General features: G+C 38.6%; 1 protein-coding gene across 1 annotated transcript in view; it reads right to left on the reverse strand.

Moving 5' to 3' along the window:
• dchs1b (dachsous cadherin-related 1b) overlaps positions 1 to 24,128 on the reverse strand; it is a 92,423-nt gene extending 68,295 nt beyond the window's left edge. The window contains exons 1-2 of the mRNA XM_043249926.1: positions 23,781 to 24,128; positions 12,228 to 14,051 (exon numbers count right to left, since the gene is read on the reverse strand). Of these exons, the coding sequence (XP_043105861.1) occupies positions 12,228 to 14,030 (1,803 nt within the window). The 5' untranslated portion in view covers positions 14,031 to 14,051; positions 23,781 to 24,128. The remainder of the gene's footprint in view (positions 1 to 12,227; positions 14,052 to 23,780) is intronic.
• Positions 24,129 to 26,856: the final 2,728 nt, after the last annotated feature.

Below are 26,856 nucleotides of genomic sequence, written 5' to 3' on the forward strand. Positions count from 1 at the left end.
ATTACGGCAACATCTGACTTCACTGGCGTCCAGCGCTCCATTTAGAAGCAGCCTGGCTGCGATTGCACCATTGTTCAGATTAGAAAAAGTTAAAAGTCTGAAAGAATTACGCAGAGCTTGATAAAAACATCAAAGACTTACGTTTCCTATCTGTATTTTTTTAATACTTTACATGTTAGCAATCAACAGTTTTGCATTCCCTTCTTTTTGCATTACTTCTAAGCTTGCCAGACTGGAGCTTAGAAGTGTTTAATTTTGGAATTTATTTTATACATTAATGTATTTCAATTAGTGCTGTCAAATGATTAATCGCGTCAGTTTTTGTTTACGTAATTTATCTGTGTGCTGTGTATATTTATTATGTATGCACACACATACAGTATATATTTTGAATGTATAAACATTTTTCTTAAATATATACATGTCTGGGTGTCCATTTATATTTGCATAATAAATATGCACATTACATAGTTTAGATTACATAGTGTATTTTGGATGAGTTTAATCACAATTAACATAATATAAATAATATTTATAGATTACATTTAACAGTGTTACATTTATATTCAATTATTAGTGGTTTTACAGATTGCTTTTGAATATGCAATGACCCAGTACAATAAAATATCCAGTATATTGGTGCACACCAATAAATAATAACACAAAATCTGCATTATAGCATACTATACTCTATACTCAAAGCAGTCAGCACAAATTAAATTGATCAAATGATTACAAACCAACTGAAGCTTCGGTGGCTGCTGTTTAAAGAACCAAGCATTCAGATGAAAGCAAGGAAGTGGTGTTCTCCATCAGGAGACTGGATTTTCCCGTTACGCCACCTCACAGATCATACAGTGTGCGTGTTTTAATTAGGTCAGGGGCAAAAATATAACAGAGACCAATCCTGCAAGAAATCCCCTCCGCCTGTTTGATCATTATCCACCCAGACAAAGGGCTTTGTATTAGATCACTTCACAGCTCTGAGACAGGGTGGGGTGGGAGAGATGTGGCGCTTTGCTCTCCGAACGACTGTTAACTCAGATTTCTTTGATTACAGAAAGCGCAAGCACTTTGTATTGCTCATAAAGTGTCTACATGCCTTCATTGTGCTTTTAAGTGTTGTGGTGGAGTGATTTGCTCTCTCTTTAGCTGTGCATAATGGTTTGCATCTGTGTGGCAGGAGGTACAGATTTCATACGGTGGAAAATAAGGCTGCCGAAGATTAAGATCAATTTCCCTTGTGGTAAATAAAAATTTTTTATGGGCTCCTTTAGTTTGTCAAACAATTTCTACGGGTTTTGATTATGCCACAAGCAGGATCACAGAGAGCTGCTGATGTAAGAGATGCTGCCTGAAGAACCAGTTTTAAATCATTACGAACAATCACAAACTTTAGAGAATGGGAATGGCATCGTGCAAAATGAAATGCCATCCACTTGCACCCATAAACATAGTGACAAATGAATTGTGAATTTGTCCAAGAAGGACAATCGAAACTTTACAAACAAGAGTAATTATTGTCAGTGTCCGTCGCCCTTCACTCCAAGATTTGTCCTAATCTTGCATCAGTTTTCTCCCCCACACCTGCCATCCCATGGGTGTCGATTACCATAGTAACAAGGTTGCTAGACCTAGCTAACCGTCCTTTTTCCTCCCTTTTTTCGTTTCCCTTAACCACTCAGTCAAAACCAGTGAGTAGACAGCAGACATCACCCCAGACGTTATGCTCCATCACACTTACAGATCAAAACTAGATGAGACCCACATCTTGATTGGTCTGTACTGTCACACAAAGCAACACTGAATCTAGAATAATTAACAAGGAACCAGTTTACTCAAAAGATGTTGCGTGATAAAATGACAGCCAGCTTCAGTCAACTGACAAAACACAAACTGATACATCCTGAGACACGTTAGCAGCCTGTGGATGATGAAACACAGGCCTATTTTAATTTGACCTTGATACAGTGAAAATGCATGCAGCAGACAAGTGTTAATGACTCTAGAGGTGTCTATGGGCTATGAATGATGGCCTGCGAGAATTGCAAGACATTAAAGAGTTAGAGGTACTGGTAATAGTGGTTAACCAATTATGGTTTTAAATGAAAAATGGCAGTATAAATTTGGACACCTTGGACAACAGAGTGGCAAATGATCTAAAATTATGATTTTGTGTGTGTGTGTGTGTGTGTGAATTAGTGCTGTCAAACTAAAAATTTTGATTAATCACATCCAAAATAAAAGTTTTGTTTACATAATATATGTGTGTGTGATGTATATATTTTTTATGTTTATATAAATACACACACATGCATGTATATATTTATAAAAATATATAATTAAAAACTTTAATTTTGGATGGGATTAATCAAGATTTATAATTTGATGGCATTAATATATTATTATTGTTATTATTATAACTCAGCAGCAAAACGAAGACAGATAATCAGCTCATATCAATATTTATTTCACTAATTCAAACATAAAAGCAAGCTTCTCTGATCAGATATTGGTAATGATAAAATCCACAGTGATTTCAAGCTGTCTTTTACCTAATTATACACATGGCTCCTCTATACTTTACTGAATCTTAATTTAACAAGATGATGATAATTAGACATGATAATTATCTACAGCACAGCAGCAATTAAACCATTGTTTTACACCTATATAATCTCCCCCACATTTAAATGTATAAATGCACAGCCTGATACTCAACAACCACACAAAATATGCAAGTTTGGGGGGAAATTGGTTCAGTCAAATAAGTACATAAACCTCGATGACATAACATCAGTCACAATTATAACTAATATGTATTGCAACACAAATATCCACATCATGCAAACCATCCAGATATTACTCTGGAATTTAAATTTCAACACTGTTTCATTTAATGTTTTATTTAATGCATATTTGAATGTTGAAATGTTTCAATTGAGCCAAAGATCACTTTAAGAGCCTTTTCTTTTAAAAATGACCAGAAGAGACCGATGACGGACAGTGGAAAGGCGGATTGTGCGACTGAAGGAGCTCTGGAGGAAGGGACGGCTCTTTGTTCTGGTAGAGAGGAGATCTCTGGGGAGAGCTGGTGTTATTCTTTACCAGTGTGATACCAGCATGGCTCACTGCCCACAGACTGTCTGCTTCCATTTTACTCTGTTTTTTCATGTAGTTCTCTGGTTCAGGCAGCCCGATAAGAGTGTGTAGTTTACTAGATAGCAGAGTATCCAAGAAGATATGTTAGATGTGAGAAAGTGGTTCTGTTTCCACAATGAAGGGCTATTTATCGTTGCATATTTGTGTGTGTGTTTGTGCACAAGTTTTACTCACAAAGGCTTACCCTTATAATTTATTAGTCCACTTCTCGTGTCCTTGAGGGGAGGACGGACAGACATAAAGCAGACCTTCACACACACACCTAAAACAGCATAAAATATAGAAATGTCTAAAAAAGGACAAAAGGGATCATTGCCAACCAGGCCATCAGCCGAAAGCAAATTACTACCCCCTACACACAAACCCTGCAGACACACACACACACACACACACAATCACACCACAGACACACACCACCTCCCTCCTCCTCGCTGTCGGATTGTCATGGTAACCATGACTACTGGCACAATTCCTTGCTAATAACTCACACCACATGCCGACATCTTTCTCCATTCTCTCTTGCACACACACTATATATATATATATATATATATATATATATATATATATATATATATATATATATATTACTGCTGAATATGGTGCTGATTAATGATTACAAAATTAAATTTTATTTTAATATTTAATACTCTTCTGATGTCACAATGATGAAAATCCTCATTAAAGTAATTATATCAGCAAAGTCTTTACAAGAAAATCATTCAAATTATCTTTTTGTATTACTATACATTCCCTATTTTAAATAATTTTATGCCTAATATATATGATAGATAGCAATTATCTATAGTTACTTGAAAAAAATATTATACATTGAGTTTAATTCTGAGATTTCTGCTTCACAGTTTTTTAAATAGATTTTGTATGAACACTCTTAAATGTCATTGACCTAGGAACATCTGAACTGGGAGTGAAAAGCTGATTTATCACTATTTGTTGCTGCAGCAAACACATTAAACTATGTCAATAATGGGGTAGTAATTTATATGTGTAAGTGCATGTGTGAACTGTATGAAAGTGCAAACAGCCAACTAAAACAAAACTCATCTTCTTTCATAAACAGCTGCCTTTAACAGCATCATACACTGCTCTGTAGTATCCACTCATAAGAGCTCTCATAAGATGAATACACTCTTAAACGATTCAGGCACAAGCATCTGGCGGTCGGCACAGATTCAGGGTTATCCAGGGACGCATTGCTGCTATTTTTCAGCACCTGGATCTGAATGATCCATGTTTGATTCCTGTATATGAATTGATTAGTTGGAAACTGTCCAATAATGGTACAGCCTCACTGAAAGACAGCTGAGAGCTTTTATTGAACATTCAAGAGTCCAGAGATCTTATCGGACGTTTCTGTTTGATCAGCCCTGGCCCATCTACCCAATCTTTAAAAGAAACGGAGCGAAAGAAACATCTCCACCTCATTATGAGGGGCGTAAGACTCTTTATGAGAAGTCAATGATCTCCGCTTGCAGGTGGAGCAGGTTGAGCCAGATGATCCGGTCAAGTTCTACTGCAATCACGGAGCGCTCTCATATCCGCTAAGCAGCGAGAGCACTGCATTCCAGGGGTAAACTCATCCTGAGGCAAAACACTTGAGCTCAGAGCAGTGTGTGCTACTGGAACAATGATGAATGGTCCAGCACACCATAGACGGCCATTCAACAAGGGTCAAAATCATCACCTGTTGTGTAGAAGAGAATCATTATCACCACAGCTGCATGGCAGAAGTATTTTGCAAGGACTGCAATCGTTTTAAAGGATTATTTCAGGTTCAGTACAAGTTACGATTAAATAAAAGCAATTTGTGGATAATGTCGTTATACCACAAAAAAAGATGCAAGTCCAATTGCAAGTCACTTATTTATTAATGTAATTTATCATTGCTGAATAAAAGTGTTGATTTCTTTATGCCTGTATACAGTAGCGCACATTTTTATACTGCTCCATTTACTACCATTGTAAGTAAAAGCTCCATATGAAAAGGCGTTATGAATTCAGATTAATGTTTTTTTCCTTCCAAGCCATGAGTGACAGCAGACAAAGCCTGGCGCACACAGACTAAACGCAGCTACTGGAACTCTCTCCAACATTCACTGTAATACTTTTAAGCGTCTCGCACAAGTTTGATCACCCTGACAGAGACGTGAGGTCGACAATCTTATTTTTCCAGGCTCTGCAGCCCAAGGTATTTTCAATTGGCCTACAGAGGCCGTCCTTTCTTGATCTGAAACAAACGTGGACTGGAAAAGAAAGGGCCATGCCAGCTGAAAGCGCTTTGAACGGTAGGATAAAAAACACACTGTAACATTTGTGTCACAGAGTAATGAGCAAACTGAGGCAACTACACAAACGGGCTAAAAACTATATTGCCATGAAAGGATTAAAAAGCCATTTTCACTAGAATAAAAATACTTTAAACATCTAATCAGCTGAATTTCCAAACATTTTTACGCTTATATGCTTTCTGAAGACGAGCACTAAAATAAGCTATGCAAGTGTACGTAAATCAGTACTTAAGCGCTGATCTAAGACCTTGATTATAAGTCACTCCAAATGAATATGACAGCTTGAGGGGAATAAAACAGGCAAAATGTGTGAATTTTGAGTAGAAGCACCTCCTTATCTTTCTCCTCGGCAGTCAGGGTCTTTTCCACAGAGTTAAATCTTGCAGAACCACGCTTGGATGCCAACTCAAACAAGTTTACCCAAACCCTGCCAAGGGTAGATGAATCAACTCAGCGTGAGGTTTGGAAAAATGCAGTAAGCTCCCTTTCCCATCAAACAAAAACCTCAGGTTAATGTACAGCCTCTTAAAAGTAATGCAAACAAACCTTAAAAATACTGACAGGGCATTATGTAATGGCAGCACGAGGAGGGAAATAACAGTCCTGCGAGTGAGGGTGAAGGCCAGAGGGTTCAATGAGTGGCAGAAAAGTGGCGAGATCTCACAAAGAAGAGCTGGCAGAGCATCAACCGAGTGGGATGGAGGTCAGAGAAGAGACCACCAGGGTGACAGCAAGATTACTGGGTGTGTTGGAGGGATAATCTAGGTGCCTGACAGTCTGCAAAGCAAGGATGGGTTAAAGCGACCACAATTAATGGCACTGTGTGTATATGTGCCCTGTTTATTGGCATGTCGGCTTATAAAAGCAATTGTTTAGGACCGTAAAGATGGAGTGAGTGAAAGAAGAAGAGATTACTAGTGCCATGCTGTGGTTCACGCTCTAATCCAACCTTAGCGTAGGTCTGCGGGCTTTAATGGACTGTTCGCCTCAACCTGTTCATTAAATCAATACTGCAGGTATTATTACTGGCTGCGTCTGGTGCACACAGTAGCCTTGTAATTAAATTTCACTCATCTGAGCTCTTTGATGGAAAAGGCTTAAAAAGGGAGGGAAAGGCCTGCTTATTTTGGAGGATGGACACCATAGATTGAAAGAACGATACTTTAGTCTGAAATAGAAAGTAATGATTGAGGGTAAAGGAGAGAGAAATGTTGGTAGTGAATATCGGTAGTGTATGTGTGAAATAAAGGCAGACTGTGAGCAATTACCCATCTCCTAATTTCCTTTTCGCTAAATTCTAATCGCTTTTATTTGAGCCTCATTAGGCTCTTTGACTGGATGCAGTTTTGCCCTCAGCACTGAGATCTAAACTAGCTAAGCAGATTTGAACTACAGCAGCTAGCAGGAGGGGAAGAGATTGAGGGGTGTTTGTTGAAAAAATGCTTAAAGGGACAGTTCCCCCAAAAGTAAATATTCTGACAATTTTTGTTTAAAATATCATATTTTGTGCTCCTCAGAAGAATGTAAGTTGATTCTTAATCGCAGCTGTATAGTGAGTCAGCTCACTATAGTTTTTCCTGTTTGTTTTCTCCATAGGGATTCTCAACATCTCACATGCACATGCATCATGCACACCTCAAAAGGTACAAGGCTGTGAATATGGCATCTTTTATTAGGCAATAAACTACACAAATAACGTAGACAAATAAAAAAATTACTGTATAGTAGTAAACTAGACATTTACTAGACAATAAAATAATATGTTGTTTACACTTTCATTAAAAGGTTAAAGTAAATCTACTGGATTTTATAATATTATTGATATTTTTGATGAAATTTTTCTAACCCTGCATAGACAGAAATGCAACTACCATGTTCAAGGCCCAGAAAGGTCATTGTTAAAATAGTCAATGTGACAATTTTTTGGGTGAACCAGCTCTTTAAGGCTACCAAAACTGTTTTCTTCCATACTAAACCATGTCCACAGAGGCAGAGTTATAGCCTACTAAGCTGAAAAACATCGTTAGGATTAAAGTTTGCTTCTATTAAAGTTTTAAATGGTATTTAATTATTCTTATTTGGCAAATTATCATCATTCGTCTCATCTGATAGGCTCTAGGCGCCCCTGTCGCTTTGAGTATTGCTGCTCTGAAATCTCCTTTTGACCACAAAGAATTATACATGTGAGACATAACAAAACCAAGACACAACAGTGGAAAATTGCGGATGTCTACATTTCAGATTTTGTAACAGGAACTATTGTAATACTGAGTAGACAAATGAGAAATGGAAAATACAAGTGTTTGCAGATTTACATTGTTGAGATGCTAAACAAACTTGTGTATCCTGTTACTGCTGTGTTTGTTTGTTCTCTCAGACGAAAACTTTATGTCTTCACTGAAGCTGGGTTTCTCGATTATAATGTAATATCTCCTGAGAACATTCCGGATCGCATTTAACCATCTCCAGAAAAAGTCCAGATGGCTTCTACTTACCTACAATCATGATTGGCCATCACTGTTTTTTATCTTTATCTCTTATTATATCAAATATGACACTCTGGGAAAATTATCCAAAATGCTGACCTCACCGCACAAAGGAATCATCACCTCTAAAGCCATCAACCACCTGCTGTCCAGTGAAGCAACTCTCCAACAGCAACATTCTGGACCCTAAGGATTCATACATGGTAATAGTCATCTCAACACATCATGAAATTCAATTAGCTGATCTTAAACAGCACCACTGCCCCTGAAACCTTTGAGCTTGCCAGTCTCAACACTATGTCACCAGATACAGCCACAGCTGCTCTGCTTTACCCTGAGACAAAAGCAGTGGAGATCGGCAAATGAGTGAAGGTCGAACAGCCACAAGAGTGGTAGGAAACGCAAACAATCTGTGTGAAGAATATAGAGAGAAATAAAAGAATGATGAGGAAATCAAACAGAATTGAAGATAAAGGAACAAAAGAGGCGTGAGAAGATTGGAAATCAGGAGTCTCTCTGGAATACTTGATTCAGTTTTTTTGAGAAATGACCTCTAAACTAAACTTTAAATTGATAAAAAACACAAAAAAGCGGTTTTACATGGAATATGCACTCACATCCAAAATAACATTATCTTTATCTTGCTTTTTAATGTAGCTATCTAATAAACCTATAGCATGGTATATTATGAATATTGTTGGCTCTTGACGAATTGCCCCTTTGTTCCGTCAGTTTGGATAAAAGCACCTGGTAAATGTCATGAAGAAATGCATATTTGTAAATGCCTATAAAGTACAAAAAATTGATAATTTGGAAAAACTGAGCAAAATGAAGAAAAGGCTGATGCCTCACGCCATATGGAGTGAGAACAAATGAGGCATACTGGCACCCCATGTCCACAGGACTGAGATTTCAACCCCTATTTGTGATTAAGAACATTCATAAAACTGGTGATGCGTTTGTTTAGTGACTTTACTAATTGTCTTGCTTTATTAGAAAGGGGTTTATTGGGCATAAAGAGGTTGAGGTTTTATCAAACACTTGAACAACTCACATAGATATTTATCACCATTTACAGACAACAAAAAAGGTTTGTGTACTCTATTGCCGAATGGCTCAGACTCTGTGTAGGTAGTTGCAGTATGGATCATGTTTCCAGTAGGGCACTTTTTAATGTCACCCCACCGGGGGACTGGTCTTCTGTTACAGGAAGCTGTTCCCCAGGTAGCTTCCTCTACAAGCATCGGTCCAGATGTTCTCCAATGCCCAGTTTATTAAATGTGATTAGTCTATAGGAGAAAAATCCCATTCAACACAACGGCGCATACATTTAGTCCGACAGGTGAAGAAAAGTGTTTTCTGCAGTTTAATGTGGAGAATGTAACACTAGCTGCACCTGTGAACATAAACTCTCTACCCTGCCAAAAAAGAAATACGTAGCACACAATAAATCCATACGATACAAATGAATTGTTTTAGGCACTGAAGAGCTGTCCAGTTCAACCCAACCCTGAGCTGCCAAGGCACGACTCAGGAAAAGATCTTTCTTTCTCTGAGAAGCGAACGTAAACATTATAGATTCTCTCAAATGTGAAAGTAATCAAGGCACATACTGAAAGAATGATATGCTCTTGATGACATTGGGAGATTTGTTTGTCTATATTTTGTCCTGAGTGGGTGTAAGTCCATTTCTCTCTCATTTGTTCTGAATTAAACTTATATGTTCCAGACCACCTATAAAAGACACTATAAATGCATCAGGCTGCAAAGTGAGAGACGTATTATCAGATGGGAACACGAGGGAACTGACCTTTGGTTTTAGTAATGGGTGGACAATGTACACTGTCTTTGAATCAATGTCTTACACTTCAATGGAAAGCTGTTCTGAGATCAGTGTAAAAGTGCTAGTGTAACAGTTCTAATGGAAAAGCCCAAAGGTTGATACATGAGCGCATTGGGTGGAGAGACCTCAGTCCAATACATACAGAAGGGTCATTCTTATCCCAACACGCTCTAACCGGGGACCGTCCCGAATAGGGCTTGGTTTGCACGTCCTACTCACGAAACCTGTCGGATGGCCTGAACAATGAACAGAAAACGAGAGCAGACGGCTTCCATGAGAAATTACTCAAGGGAGAAGAAAGGAAACCGAAATATAAATAAAAGGCAGTTTTCTCTTTCAGCAGTGTGTAAATAATACACCATTCTATTCTATAGATAAGCTAAGTTAAACAGGCATGTTTTTGGAGGAAATGGCTGCACTAGCAGTGAGTGTTTGTGTTGGGGGGATAGTGGTTGAAATTTAAACTACTGAAAATATACATTCATCAATCCAATCTCTCATTCACGACTACTAATCAGCGTCTTAAAATTCCTATAGACAAATACGTGTTTATTTTGAGGTGTGCTAAAAATGTTATTATGTAACATTAGTTTATTGTATAAACACTAATGAAACAGAATTCTTTATTAATTAAAATTCACTAAGAAATCAGTGAAAAGAGCCTGTTTTGGTGTGCGTTTTACTATGATATCGCAGAAAAGATTATGCAATCTGTACACACAAAAGGCAAGCCACAATTCCCCATCTTAGATATAATAATCTTCACTATTATTTGATTTTCTATAGCCATGGTCAGCAGAAAATATATACAAGCATCTGTAATAGTGTGACTATAATTATGCCAGGCATGTAGTGGGAAGTGATCGAGGCAATTTAATATGATCCTAATATACATAAAAAGGAGACTTGTTTGCGCTCTATCTTTAGGGTCTGGTTAAACTAGATGACAGTGGATGCAAGAATAAGATGTAGTTTTTTTGTGCTGAAATATTTTCTAAAATGGTGCTACTGTTTAGTAAATTTGCTCAGTTTTATAATAAATTACTCCACATTCCAAAGTTTCAAGTTGTATGAAAAGCTTTATGGGACAAATAATTATTCAAAAATTAACTACAATTCTACAATGTCTAGAGCAGAAAATACAAAGACAAGCTAAGTTCTGTCACTTAGTGGATCAGAACCAGTGACCATTGATGGTACACATGCAAAAATACCAAAAACCAATCCTAGCCTAGTCCAGTGAGAGCATAAGGAAAATCCTAGAATGAAAGTTACTGCAAGGTTACTAAAAAACCAACTGTGCTGCTGTGTGCCTTAATGGCTCTCTGTTAAACTTATCTTCTATTCTGTATTGTTCACCTCCAGCTTCCTATTTATTCATGACTTTATGCATCCCTCTATGTGTGTGGCAAAGCTTACTTCTCTCTTATTGTTTTATATCTGTCTTTTTCACTCTCTCTTCTACTTCTTCTCTATACTGTGAACCCACATACCAAATTCCATCAAACACTGACCAGCGACTCTTTCCAAATATAAGTTAAATGAACCAGCAACAATGTGGAATTCCAGTATTTATCTAACAAAGTTTGTTCTGGAGGGTATTTTTCAACAGATGCTTCTGTTGGAAATGGACATTACAGAGGTCCTTTGAAGTCTGGAATTGCTTATTATTGAGGAAAAAATGAAGGAAAAAAAGAATACATGCCCTAATTTTCATTTCTTTTCCACAGGGGTAACAACAGCTTGAGAACACAGTTGGCTCAGTTGCCACATGGTGGCAACAATTATCATGGCAACAGACTTAAACCAACATTTCAAAAGAACAACAAAGCACAATTTTACCATCTGCCAAGCAACTCTTTCTGCAAGTCTCCATGAGAGGACAACATCTGCTAATCGTGTGTCATAATTACAAATCATCTTGGTGAGTGAAATTACAAATTTTCAGTGCTCCACAACCATGAATCTTTCAAGCAAGATAAAAGACCCAAAACAAATATATGCAATACTACTAAATTATGTTTCAAGACATCGGATGGTATGTAAAATAGTTCCTTCTGCTATAGCCAAAGATAGCACTGGGTACAAATCTTGATTCTTTATTTTTCAAAAACACACAACCTAACAAATGACTCTTAGTGATAACTTATAATGACTCTTAATAATGATAATCAGTACACATGCTGTATATTTTACATCATTTACAGTACAATTTACTTTATAACTGAAATAAATTACAAATCAAATCAGAATCAAATTGTCAGCTTGTGAATCATAATTTCCAATAAACAAAATAAGGAAATCAAGATGGATACCCAGCCCTAGTAATTGTTTCAGTTACATTTAACACTGCAAAACCTATAAAAAATCATAGCTATGAATTATCACAAAAACACACACACAAAAAGAAAACATAGTCATTCCTACCTCAAGGAAGCAGGTCCCTGCTGACGTGTTCTCTTTGATTGAAACATTGTAGATGCTGCTTTCAAACACTGGCTCATTATCGTTACTATCCTGGAGGTCTATTTCTACCAAAGCAGTGGAGGATAACGGTGGTCGTCCTCCATCAGTGGCCACTACTTTGATACTCGGCTTTGGGTCCGTCTCATAATCCAGCTTGGTTGCAGTGGTTATGATACCTGTGATGGGGTCAATGGTGAACCAACTGGCGTGAGTCTTCTTGTCTGGTAGGATGCTGTAGCGGACATCACCATTGGGACCTTGGTCTTTGTCCCTGGCGGTTACTTGCAGCACAAAGCTACCTGGGTAGACCACTTCTGGTATGGTCTGCTTATAAGCCTGTTGGTCAAAGAGAGGCGGATTGTCATTTACATCGGTGACATGAATTGTGAATGAGGACTCTGCACGAAGCGGAGGGGTTCCTGAATCAGTAGCCATGACACGAAGCTCATAGGAATCCCTCTCTTCCCGATCCAGAGTCTGGTCTACATAGATGAGGTAGATGATACTGTCTTTAGTAGTCAGGGCAAACTTCCCATCACCTCCTTCAAGCGACACGTTGACATTGGAGTACTCGCCGTAATCAGGGTCAGAGACAGAGATTCTTGCAACATATTGGCCCGGCTGGGCACCCTCTGAGATTTGGGGTGAGCCGTCTTCACTGAGAAAGATAATGGTCATGGTTGGCTGGTTATCATTGTAGTCTCGCACATGAATTGTAACAAAGGCATTGGTTATCTCTGGATGGCTTGCATTATCTCTGGCTTGGACAACCAACTCATGAACCTTCCTCACTTCGTAGTCTAGAAGCTTATTGAGTGTAATGATTCCAGAGCGAGGGTCGATGACAAAATAGCGGTCCGGGTCACTCTGTCGCCGGTTTATCTCGTACAACACAAGGCCATTGTCCCCTTCATCAGCATCTGTTGCAAAAACTTGCAGGATGTTGCTTCCCTGAGGAAGGCTCTCAGAGATGATGGCATTATAGCGACTCTGGTTGAAAGTTGGAGCATGGTCATTGATATCCTGCACCAAAATATCAAGAGTCATCTGACCAGTTTTCCTTGGAGATCCACCATCAAAGGCCTCCAACACCAAGTTGTAGGAGGATCTCTTTTCTCGGTCCAAGACTCCGTTGACCACCAAGTCAAGGTAAAGAACTTTATTTGCTGCTCTTTTGGTCTCAAGACGAAACACTTGTCCCACATTGCCTTCTTTGATCTGATATCCTTGTACGGTAAGCTGATCCTTATCTGCATCAGTGGCAGGCTCAAGAGAAAATTTAGTTCCCACTGCCGTTTGCTCTGGGATCTTCAAAGTGGCTTTTTTCCTAGGGAATGCTGGGGCATGGTCATTGATATCATTTACAGTGATGGAGACCTTGACTGTGAAACCTGTCATAGTGACTGCTATAAAACTGTAATGGTCCCTTTCCTCTCTGTCCAGTCGCCTTGCAGTCTTGATGATGCCTGTGGTCTCATCGATGTGGAGATCACTGCTGATCCCGGTGCCTTCATGATCAGAGATGAAGTATAGAGAAGCTGTAACTCCAGGTAGCAAACCAGCGCTAATGTCACCCACTATTGTCCCTGCAGGTTGCTCCTCATCTAACTGGAGCTCCAAAATACCTGGTGTGCCCTCACCACCAACCATTACCGTTAACAGTTCCACTACAACGCAAAGCACAAAAAGCATTCTCAGCTTCCAGAATACCCACATCCGGAACTGTCCACATGTGTTTTTCCCAAAGCCATTAAACAAAGTCATCTTGCCAAGGTTTCTTTACACCTGCAAAACAGGAGAAGAGCAGATTGTCACAATGGTTTTAACACAGCAGTGCACAATATTATGATATAGATACCAATGCAGATCTACGATTCCCTCACTGCCTCTCACAGACAGCTGGAATGCTTGAGAAAGGGATGCCTTTGCTTCAGAAAGGAGAGGCTTCCCTCAGTCAGGGCAATAAAATATTAAGCGGCTTTCACATGTTGTACTTATTCAGTATGCCTTTTCAAAACACACTCCACATGCATATCTTTCCCATTATTCTAACGTGCCTTATCTGTGATACTTTCAGATAGTCCTAACGGCTTTAATAAAGTAGAGTATGAAAAATCTAAAGATTATCCTATAATAATATAGACATCTCTTGCGAATCATTTTACATAAAAAGAGCAATTAATCATAATTTTCTTCCTGGAAAATATTTTTTTTCCCAGTCATATTCAGATTGAGTGTGTACCATCAGAGCGATTATAGCAGAGATAAGACACTTGTATGTATAAAAAGGAAAGATAACGTAATTCAAAATAATGCAACAACTTTATTTACTCTTGAACGAATATGACCTTTACTCCTTTTTTGAAAAACTAAGCTACAGTCATTATAAAAAATGACTATGAATAGCTGCCTGTAACATTACAAATATGGCTTAAAGAGACTAGTACCAAAAGTAATGCCATGTGGCAGAGAAATATTCATATTTGGAAGAATGGGCCCCAGGTGTCAACCAAAAAATATTAAAGCAACTGATTTTTAATAAAAATTTCTTTATTAATGCTATATTAAAAAGTAATACCTAGCCACTAATTTTGAGCAGAGAGAATGATATTATTCAGACAAAAAGACCAGACAGGAGTTTGGAGCATGTGTTTGGAAAGCATCTCTCCTCATGTCATATGTGTGAAGGCCGAATCCTCTGTGAAGCAATCTGCTACAGATGGTCAGACTTGGGATGATATTTTATACGCCACTGAAGAAGTGCACTAGCACAATTAGGAAATTATACTACTTTGGCTGGAATTGTAACAAACCTCAGGAGTCTTTGCACTTGCACTGACTAGAGTAGCTGTTGGTAAGGTCCGTATTATCCAAACCTCAGTGCATAATGATGGCAGATCATCACTGCGGGCCGTTGTGGTCTCTATACATAAGTGGATTACAAACGCAATTTGTCCTTGTCAGTACTGTTTAAGAGTTCTCCAATGAAACACACAGAACTCACTGAAGGAAAAATATAAATATTGAATCTGGACTTCAGTGTCATTTTTTAACAAGGAAGAAGCCCTCCAGATGAAACCACATGATTGTTTTCATTCATTGCAAAGCTGTTCAACCAGGCTCCCTCTAGTGGCCACAATGAGTCAACAGGTTTGTAAAAGAGGGAGAAGTCCAAAAAAATGTTATAAAAGTAATATTATTACTTTATTATCAAAAAAGAATAACAATACACAGACATAAGTCTACAACCTAAACCAATACTAATGTATAAAGGGACACTTTTGAGTGGTTTGGTGCCTTTAATGGTTGGCATTTCCAAATAATTAACGCCACAAACACAGTTGACCGACAGGGCTCCATGCTGTCTGTCCTAATCAACTATCTAAGACCTTCATTAACATGTGATACGTTCTAAGCCTGTCATGTGTAAAGGGTCACACTAAAACACAAATCACATGTCCAAGGACATCCAGGACAAAGGCCACAATGATCATCAGTACTGCATGAGCGATCTGAAACACAAATCTCAGTCAAAACAACTGATTTGAAGTGATCTTTAAGGAGCCAGAAAAGATATTTTTTATCTAGGGTTAAAAACCCAAACCTGCAGTTCTAGGATCAGGAGACCCCCTATAGGTGTTTTTGTGAAGTGTGGTCAGCCCAGTGTTGAGTCTAATGAAAGCAGCAGAGATTGTAGGGCACTTGGGGGCCACTTTGAGCCAATTTAAACAGATTCTGAGGTCATGGAGGCCCATGATGCATTGCCACACAATGTGTCTCATTCCTATATTTAACGGCTTATTAAAATACATAGCATAAAGAGGTTGTCGAGGGGGCCGGAGGAGCTGACGGTTTCTCCATCATGATTGCATAGAATAAACAGAGGCCAGACTGAGTGATTGACAGAGGCGTCTGAGGAAAACCTGCGGGGGGCCGGCAGTCTTATTCACCACACAGCATTTCTTCATAGGCACAGAGACGAACTCAGCGTCATGTCGGACCACAGAGGATTTGAGAATCTTCCTCATAACATTCAAACATGCTGATAGGCTTATTATTGTTGTTAAAAACTGTAGGAGATGTAGCATTCATGATGAACTATGAAAATGAGGCAGAAACCATCACAGTGTAGGATATATCGGTTTAAGAAACTTGGCTCTGTTTGAGGGATGAATGAGAAAATCTTTCACCAAAACCCATGCTTATGATGGGTCTGAAATGACTGAATACGGATGAGCAGTTGCCACAGTTTCCGCAGACTAAATGGGTATGGAATTCACTCCCGCTCAGTTTTCAGTATTTAGACAACCACAGTGCCAGACCTCCTTGGGCTTTCTGCTTTTAGCCATCCAGCTGTCGTCAAGAGGCTGGAGTTGGTTGGTTTAACGGTGAAGGTGGCAGGCGGGTCTTAGTAAAAGATCCTGACTGATATGAGACTGGCTTAGTTGGTTTTTATGACAGTTGAGCCATGCTAAGTCTGAAGAAGCAGGTGACAGATGAGCAAAGAAGAATAATTTCAGTTGGATCATTTGTCTGAATCTAAAACTAATTCGCTGAGCATACATTAAATGAAAAATACAAGAGGCATTTGTGTTGGCACTGTACAAATATTAATACCTTGTAATACTGCCATGAAATGTAAATTTCAATTATGTTTTGGGGTGGGAACTTCTTAGATATTCTACATTTTGTAAATTAAAAATAGATTAAATTGAGTTTTATACGTATCAATTCCTTAAAAACTTTACATTTAAAAATGACAATGAATAATCTTGAAGCGAGTCCAGTTCAAAACCACTTACTGTGTGCCCTGTTAAGGTATTAAACTACACTAGACTTGTAAAGCTCAATTCTCTACAAAGATAGCCATTCATATAGTACATTTGTAAAACTCCAAAGCTATAAGGTCCTATAAAAGCCCTTATCAGCGTGCTTTACCAGTGACTCACTCTTTAAGCTCATGGTAGCCAACACACGCTTTTTAGCTGTCATCTGTACTGCGTTTGAATAAAGACCGAGATTACACTTCTGAGGGCAATTACTACTAATTTCTTCAGTGTGTAAAGACCCTCAGTGCACTTAAACAAAACAGCTTAAGACATCAAGAGTGAGTTCAAGGCTGAAACTCATGCCAACTCTAAATATCTCCTAGAGAATTTGCCACTGGTTCATGGGAGGTTTACCAGCCCCAGTGCATTACACAGGAAAAAGATAAAACCCCCAGCTAACATGGGATGAGGAAAGATCTCACAAGTAAAACCAACCTCCATCATCAGGTGAGTGAAAGAAAAGTTTGTCCTCTAGTTTGGACAACAATGATGTAATCCTAAGGAAGTGGTGTAATATAGCTTTCCAGATATTTCTCTCCACACAGGCACAGTTTTTATGGTCTCTCTGTGGCACAGGTTTAATAGGATATGAGGTTTCCTGAGAAAGTAACTGGAAATATGGAGTTTGTCACCGTGGCAAAAAAAAGCAAAGTATAAATGTTTCCAAATTTCCTTCTCCAATCAGTGGCAAGTCCAGAAATAACAAGGTTTGGGCTAAAGCAGTGACCCCATAAGTTCAGGTGAGGTATTTCTCAATTTCTCATGTTAGACAACCCAGACACAGGTTCCCTCATAAGATGGTGAAAGCTATGCAGGCTTTTTACTCAGTTTTATATATATATATATATATATATATATATATATATATATATATATATATATATATATATATATAAACTACATCAACTATTATATTAGATGATATAATAATTTAATAACTGAATAAGATTATTTGGCCACTGCCTTCCAATCACACTATGTGCTTCTCTAAGAAAGAGAAAGCTACAGTGAATAAACGAAACAACCTGCGGCCTTCCCTGTTATGATCAGGATCGGGTACACAGCGTGCTCTTTCTCTAGGAATGAGATGTAACAGGAAAACAGTGTGGGTGAGAGACACAAGATCTCTGAATTATTAATAAGCAGTGACGCACTGTTTAACAAATGTTGAACACTGAGATGCCACATCTCAGGTTCCCATGTCTCCCAGGTTACAGCACACTGTCCCACCATACACACTGGGTATTGAAGATAAAACACAAACTGCTTCATATTCTAAGATTCAAAAGTATATATATTCTGTATCTGGGTGGAATATTTTAATACTAGATTTAATGACATATCATTTTCATGAGAAATTTTGTGAACTACCAAAACGTTTTTACTTCTAAGATGTTAATAGGATAGTTAATGCTAAAATGTATTAAACAGATGCTTGTCTAAATTAGAATTACAGAGAGACCTACGCCCCAAAACAGTCCACCATCGACCGCCGTAAATTTCTATTAAGAAAAAGGAACTGTGCCTCAGTAGAATTTTACACTAACTTGTCCAAACTCTGACCTTATCTACAAGCATGCATGTTTCCAGTCCATTTGATGGTGCTGATGCTTGAGAATGACTACCACTGGCCATGAGAGGTCAAATATGCCACAAAGCTACAGTGCCACCGTGCTGAAGTTTTGCTACATAAATATGAACTTAAAATAGAGTTTTTAGACACAAACCAAGCACTGAACACTCCATTTAGAGCATTCTCAAAGTAGCGCTAAATTGATTCATTGATATTATTAAACGAGCAGCTTAGGTGAAAGTAAAGTAAAGCACTCAGAAACATTTGAGTAGTTTGGTTTAACTTATTGAGCTAAGCTTAATTAGTTTTTAATGTAAAACACACATAAACAAAAACCAAAACACAAAGATAATATGTAGCATTTCAGAAAACACTTAAAGTACATTGAAAGGTATATGATAACCTCACTCAAGAGGAGTAAATTACCACCTGGTCAAATGACTTAGCAAGGACAAGCTTCATAGATGGAAAAAAGAAACCTTTCCCATGAGAAAAGCCTCAGTCTGGAGCAGTTAGATATAATGGTTTGGCTGTAACCAAAGTGCCAGGGAGCCATTTCCAAAATCTAACAATAGAGATGGTTAGGTAAGCTAATTAAAAACAGAACATTTTGCAGACACAAAGTGTACATAGAGTTTGTGTTACCTATCTTGGAGTGTAAGAGAAGTTTGAATTGCATGTTAATCTTGTTTTTATAACAATTCAGGCTCATTGGAATTACATGCCTGTGGCGACATTTATGCAAAATGATATCACATTGCTTAAGTTGCATATTTCACAACACTTTAAGAGCATTGTTCAGTGAGTGGCATTAAAGGCTTGTGCAGTTTTTTCCAAAACAGATGAATCTGGCTACATATGTTTTTAAAGTTGTTGTTACGGTTGATATCATCATATTGTGTCAGTTTAAAAATTAAATATCCAGTGAAAGATGATAAAAGGTTAAAGGAGCACTCCACATTTTTGGAAATAGGCTCATTGTCCAGTTAATCAGTTGAGTTTTATCATTTTGAAATCTATTCAGCCAATCTCCGGGTCTGGCAATAGCACTTTTAGCATAGCATAGCATGGTCAAGTTTTAAATAGGAAAAGTATTGAAACGCTTTGGTCATTTCTAGTTTACTAGATTAGCTTATGTGATGCAAACGTCAAAAAGTTTACAGACCATGTGTTAAAATACACTGTTAAAAAATAGTTTGCAAAATAAAGATTACTGGAGTATGTTTTACAAAATATTTTTTGTTTTTATGAAATAACATTTTATGTGTTACTTGACATTATTTACTTGCAATTATTTCAGAAAATTATTTTAAAATACAGCCTTAACTAATTTTCGCTGTAAAAGTAAGGAACTGTCTTTATTTATAACTAATCTGGCCCATAATCAAAATGTATTGCAATAGTGTCTTTAGTGTTCATTTTAGTTGAAAACTACATTGAATTGCATTCAAAAGGTACATTTTTGGAGTTGCAAATTCATAGGTAGAGGCACGTATTTCCAACAAGCCTGGGTTGAATATCTGTCATCCATTTAAAGCAGGGAGGAGTACGAATCGGCCTGTGGCACATCCAAGCATAACTTCAGAAAATAAATGATAGATATGGCAAATGCACAGAATTGCACGCAATCTGTTTCCTCCAAAGAACAATTCTGAGATGATTATAAGGCTTCAATTAAGAGCATAAGGAAAGAGAACTGGATATACACCCTTGAGATCTCACATCTAGACAAGGAAATCACTCAGCAAAAGGGCTATTTCTCTCCTTCCCGACTACGGTGTTTGCAGGAAACAGATTAATCGTGGTTTCCCCTGGACCAACAAAGAGATCAGAACTTGCTTCTAATCTTAGAGTTTCAGTGTGGCAAATATACATTCCTATTAAATAACGATCTTTCAATGAAATACAAAGTACATAAGCTGCAGTAATGATCCTCGAGCAATGTGTGGGAGACTGGTTTCAAATCCCCCTCCTACTGAAACACACAGCCTATTCTCTTGGCTTATTCTAATTAAATCAAACAGCTCCTCTCCCCCCATGTGTTGCCTCTGATCACTTTCCAAGTGTTGATGGGCAACAGTATGAACAGACTCCCCCTCACTGGGTAAGTCTTTCTTTTACTGCTTTATAACGTGCGTCTCACGCTGAGGCCGCACATGTGCCCTGCGCTTCTGACATCAGCTATGATCCGATGCAGGAAAAGAGGTTCCAGAGCAGCAGAGATCACTTCTGTACTTCATTTGGTACTGATAAATTATTATATTAGGATATTAGAGCAACAGACTAGGTCAGTTCTTGAATGCATGTGAATACTTGAACACTTTTTCAGTCAATGTTAGCCTTCAAGAGGCGGGATTCAGATATCAGATATCACTAAACTATGCGTCCGTCTGCAGTGTTGCCCCTAAAAACAGCTACTGAACAAATATTGGCAAAGCTCATAACTGTACTTTTACGATATTTACAAATAGCATTGTGCAAGAAAAACTCTTATAAATGTCAAATAAAATACGTTACGAGTCCACCGACTATCGTACAAGGGGCTCCCTGTAAAGCAATGTTTTTAATTACAAGTTCTGTCAGTCATACGGTTCACAGATTGTTGCAAAACTCCACCCATTTGTAAGATTGTCCGATTATCATAACGTGCAAAACAAATACAATGACTGACAGGCCAATGTCTGATGAACAGATGCACAAATTGCGCTCCTGAAAGCGTAGCGTTTGAGTGGGTCCAACAATGACGCTTTAATGTCAAAGTCCTTTTGAGGGAAAGTCTGTTCACTCGGCAGCCATATTTGCAATGCCTCCAGGCAGATTAAACAACACCAAGTTCTAAATGAAAGGGCAAAGCCTGAAATCTCAAAAACTGCTTGCTGAACTCGCATTTAAATTACACATTTTAAATCAGCAACAAAATCTGACATGATGTGCCCCATAAATGTTTCTTATGCTCAATAGAGTTTAAAAGCTTAATTTCCAGGCTATACCAGCAAATGCCTGGTCATTACGCGCTTAAGACTGCAAATGCGCATTGGCTGCCCTAGCCTAAGGTTTCTATGGGAACCGTAGCTTCAAACAGCGACTGCAGTGAAGCAATGACTTTACCAATCAATGATTGGCTCTTTCATTTAGAAGGTGAGACTATATCGACATATTGTGCGTTGCATTTTCTCCCATTCATAAGTATGGGAGTGAAACGTCTTTGTATTTCTATAGTCTGATAATGTCTAACAGACATCAATCTTTTCTCAATTAAAATCCATGGCACATAATAGACAGAGCGCTTTCATCTGTTAAATCCTATGCTCAGATGGACCACTAATAGCGTGACCAATCTAAACGGTGTTAAACTTTCATTCCATGTAATATGACATTTTTAATATTTAAGTTTATATCGGGGAACTTGCATTTCGTTTGCTGCCACCTACAGGCCTAATGATATAACCTCCAGGTCAATGAGAAATTTCCACCACTAATTCAAAGAGCCTAATATAATGCAGTATGCAACTCACAATCACAGAAAATGATCTTTTCAATGACGCAAAAACTGAAAAGACCAATCGAATTAAGAAGACTGGAACTAACTGTAAGCAAAGAAAAGTTTATAATTAGACTTGAAGGGAAGTGGACATAAAGCAGTGCAGTTTTAACTGAATCACCTCAGAAAAGTAAAGTCCCATAATATATTATTTGATAGTACTGCAAATGAATAACTACAAGCCAAGGTCCGTGCATCCTCATACAGATGTGTAATACTCTCACGAAATAGGCTACACATCTGCAGCATCCACTTCCCTGTGCTTGTAAAGCCCTCAATGCCACTTCTGTCACTTCCACCGTTACATGCCTTTCACACACGAGTGAGTAAACCGCTCTCTTCTCTTTTAACTGCACGCTCATGACGCTTAATTACAGTCCGTGTCGTTTGAAAGAGGGACCTAAATAATAGGCATGCCGTGATGCAGTCGCACGTTACGTGCAGGCACATACTATATGAGCGTCCGGTAGCCGCAGTCGCCGATGAAAGAGTAAGAGCAAAAAGATGGCAAACCTACAAAAGCTCCAACATATGTCTCTTGTTAAAAAAAATGGGAGTCTGTTTTCGGGAGAACGCACGCATCGCCGCTGAAGAAAAAAGCGATCTCCGCTCGTCCGTTCGCTGAGAACGGTTCAGTTTACGTGCGATCAACCCCACTCCTCCTCGCTTTGGGAAGATGTGATTCTCTAGGATCCAGGACCGTAGGCTTTAGGCTACCGATGGGCTTTAATAAGAAAACATATTCGGACGTGGACTTAACTAAATGTGACCTGTCAGGTTTTAAAAATAAAATAAAATGTATAAGTGTGTGACTTAAAAAAGAATAGTTTTGTTAGATGTTGCCATGTGCGATATATTTGATAAATAGCCTAATTAGTTTCGCTGACGTACCGTTCCTAACGAAAAGTGTACCACGACGTATAGCACAGCAATCTCTTTTTTTGTGCTTCTTGTGGATCAGTCTAAATAGTAAAATTATACAGACCTACCCGTGTTAGATGTGAAGTTCGAGTTGTGCAGGCTATTCACGTCCTGTATAGCCTACATTACTAAAGAGAGCTGGTTGTGGGGTTTTACTGTAACATTTAGTACAGTAAGACAAGAACCCACAAGCAATAGACTACACCTGAACAGAATGGATGTACAGCCTGCCATTTAGCCTAACTAAGCATTAAACAGGTCTAGAAAAATTTACCGTTTTGGATTAGGTTCTTAAACTGTTTCTAGACGCGGTATCTTGAATAACGTGTAGGTCCGTTAAGAAAACGTCGCGTTTGGTAATTTTAACGCGTCCACGCAGGCATGCTTTAACCAGCTGACACGGACTAGTCAGTTCACCAGGGCATAAAACCTAAGAGAATGAATGAAACCGCTCGTCCACACAAAGAAGCGCTCGGCTCTGCTTACGCAGAAATGTGAATGGGAGTAAACTGATCAATAACCCACACGTCGCTCAAACCATACACAGCACACGCGTTTCCCCTTGAGCAAACGCTAAAGGTGTCAGAATTCGCGTTAAACAGACTGTCTCGAGGCGCACAGAACGACAGGATAACGACATCGATTCTTACATTCATCTGAACGAGCTCCGCGACTGTCTGCGAGCATCCGTTGTTTCACTCAAATCCAATTTGTATGCAGATGTATCCAGCCCGTTCCCAGCCGCAAACGTTTTGTGTGTGTGTGTGTGTGAGCTTAATACATCAGCATTAAATCCATGGGAAAGAGACAGAATTTTCATGCAGATACTCCTTGCTTCCCGCCGGCAAATAGTAGCCTAGCCCTCAGGTGTAAGCGGGTCCGCATGCACTCTTCCATTCACCAGACGGGATCAGAATATCTTACGATCTCCTCTGAGTCTTAATAGTAACGCGCGCCTCCGGATAACGGTCACCTCAGCATCCAATGCTGCACGGACTGGACGCTCTGTGGATACACCGCACCTCCGCGAGTGAAATCCGACACTCACATCAGGCCCGGCCTCTCCTAATTTGGGTTGCTAATATATTCGACACGTGGGGAGCGGTACAAAAGGGGGAGCGGAGGGGAAAAAAAAGGGAGGACTGAGGAAAAGACCAGACTTGTTCCTGTAGACTGTAGTGCCACCATGCTCTACCTTGGAGAAGTGGTTTGAAGACAAAGAACCAGATTTAAGAGTCAAGACCCTTTTCCAATGTGTGGTTTGATGGCGTATGTAACTCATGTTTTTGGATATGCATATAGTCTGAGTATATAAATTAATTGTACAGGCTGTTATTTGATCAATTTGATGTCATATAAAATTCTTAAAATGTACGGTATACAATTTAGGCGATTTAAGAAAATTACACATTTTATACAATTGTAGAAATTATACGGTTTATATAAAGTAATTCATCTAAATTACTTAAATGAAATTAAAATATAATGGTAATAATGGCATATATTATTGACATTATTTTTAAGATAAAAATGGCACCTTACTGATTGTATTACATTATAAAAATAATAATAAAAAAATATTGTAATATATATAATTGAATTTATTTTGTGGTTCATTTTTCTGAAAATAACAGCTAAGCACTTTTGGTGTAAACAATAAAGGCCATTACCTAAGGTACTAAATGAAATCCTTTTATGAGGTAAATGGAAATGCCTCCAATTCATTGATAATATTTCAGATTTAGAATAAATAAGCATTCCACAATAATTAAGGTTTAGTAGACATCAGAAAATGCCTACTAGACCTTGCTCTATGTTATTTGCAGTCTAGGGAGTGTGGGCGTACACCTCGCAGACCGATGGAGCCTAAGTGCACAGCAGCACCAGGAGAATCAGTGTGACAGCAAGGTCATTTATCAACCTGGGTTTCAGGTCAACCCCCTCCAACTGCACCCAAGCGTTAAGTAGGGAGAAGGGTTGCTGCCTGAATACAAACCTGCAAAGGAAAGCACAATCTTTCTATGTTAAACAACTCAAACCCTCAAATATAAAAGCTACAATTTGCGTTCTTATCCGCGAGTCTTTCTGTAAATATCAAATCCATTGTTCGCCGTTTTTAGAATCGGAATATTACGCATAAATATTTAAGTCCTTCATAAACCTTGAGGTGAAATCGGGCGTTCAATCATCTTCCCCCGTGCATATGTAAATTTCTCTGCAGTGCCATTCTGTTGTAAAAAGACTTTACCGCAGAACTCACGATACACGCTCCTAAGTGTTAGCAGATGGTGACGTTGCGTTTCTCGTGTGCGAGCGCTTGGGGAGAGGCTCCCCACAAGGTTTAGGATTTATTCCCAGTGAAGCTTTAGAGGTGGAGGACACACTTGGCTTCTGTTCAGGACCTTCAGATATCAGCCTCGCTATATCTCTGATTTTGCATCTATAGATGCAGTCATATTCAACCAATGGAGGCTCGTGCATATTCCCAGTCATACAAAAACTCAATTTAAAAGCAAGGATTAAACCTACGCATGTGGAGCTCTATGTTGCTTTTGAAGTTTCTCCATCGCTGATTCCCACAGTCGCTTTTGTTATCTTTACGAGAAGCGGGACACAGGTACATTAAACTTTGCGCAAGGCCTCTGCTCAAGTCATCTTAATCTTTGAGCTGAATGGACCAGCTATGGCGAGTCCAATCACTGTGAGGTCATTTGGTTACGGCTCATTTAGAGTTAATAAAGGTTTCTGTCTAAGGTGCCAGCGTCATTCACACAGGGTGAGTTTGGCTGTCCTAACAGACTTTTTCGCTGGCTTGGACAGCGCCATTTTTTGTGTGTCGACATTTATAAAACATTTTAGTAAGTTTTTAAGGAAATGTTACTCAAAGTCTAAATAAATTCCTAATTCTGCTATCTGTCGACCAGCATTAACTTTCAACCAAATGTCTGGTTCACCTTCAGATCACATTTCTAGAACTTAAAGGATGAGGTCATTCTTCATAACGTTAGGAGAGGAAATTATGTCTTTTTTTTTCACGGTGTCACAGCAGCCTGTGTAGTTCTTTTGTACGGTCGAAAGAGTTTGGGCTATAAAGACAATCAGAGTCCGTTACGTTAAGCTGAAGTCAGAGTACAAGTTTATTTTCGTGTGGCAAAATACAGCCAACCTAAGGCTTCTGCTGCAGCCTCACCACACGTGTAATCATTTACTCCTCATAATCTATTAATGGATTTAATATGCACGTTTAGAGCATTTTAGAAACCTTGGCGTTTCACAGTTTTTGACAAGTTCAGTAAAGTCTTTGACGGTTGTTTCTCATCAAATCCTAAAAGATTTATTTCACCACAACGTCACGAGAATTTCATGCCTATAAGGAAATCAGCAAAGCATTTGTGTCTTATCTGTCAACTAGAGTAGGCCTGGCTAGTAAAATCATCTATAAGTGGAAAACGGAGTTCTGAAGATGGCTTTCCAGCTTTTGTTGTGATTCTGTGTGGATGTGTGTCCATAAATTGAATACAATTCAAAGCAGTGAGCTCTTCTTTGGTGTTGTTTTCTCTCTTCTTGCTTATAATTTTGGAGAGATGATGCAATTAGGGCTGGGCTGTGTTTTTAAGCATGGGAAGATGTTCAAGGTCTAAAGTGAAGCAGAGGAGACAAATCTAATAGAGACTACAGAAAGCATAAACAGTGTGTGAATCGTGAAAAGTAGCTTCTTTTCAACCC

The sequence above is a fragment of the Puntigrus tetrazona genome, chromosome 10, assembly GCF_018831695.1.
Source record: "Puntigrus tetrazona isolate hp1 chromosome 10, ASM1883169v1, whole genome shotgun sequence".
NCBI lineage: Eukaryota > Metazoa > Chordata > Actinopteri > Cypriniformes > Cyprinidae > Puntigrus > Puntigrus tetrazona.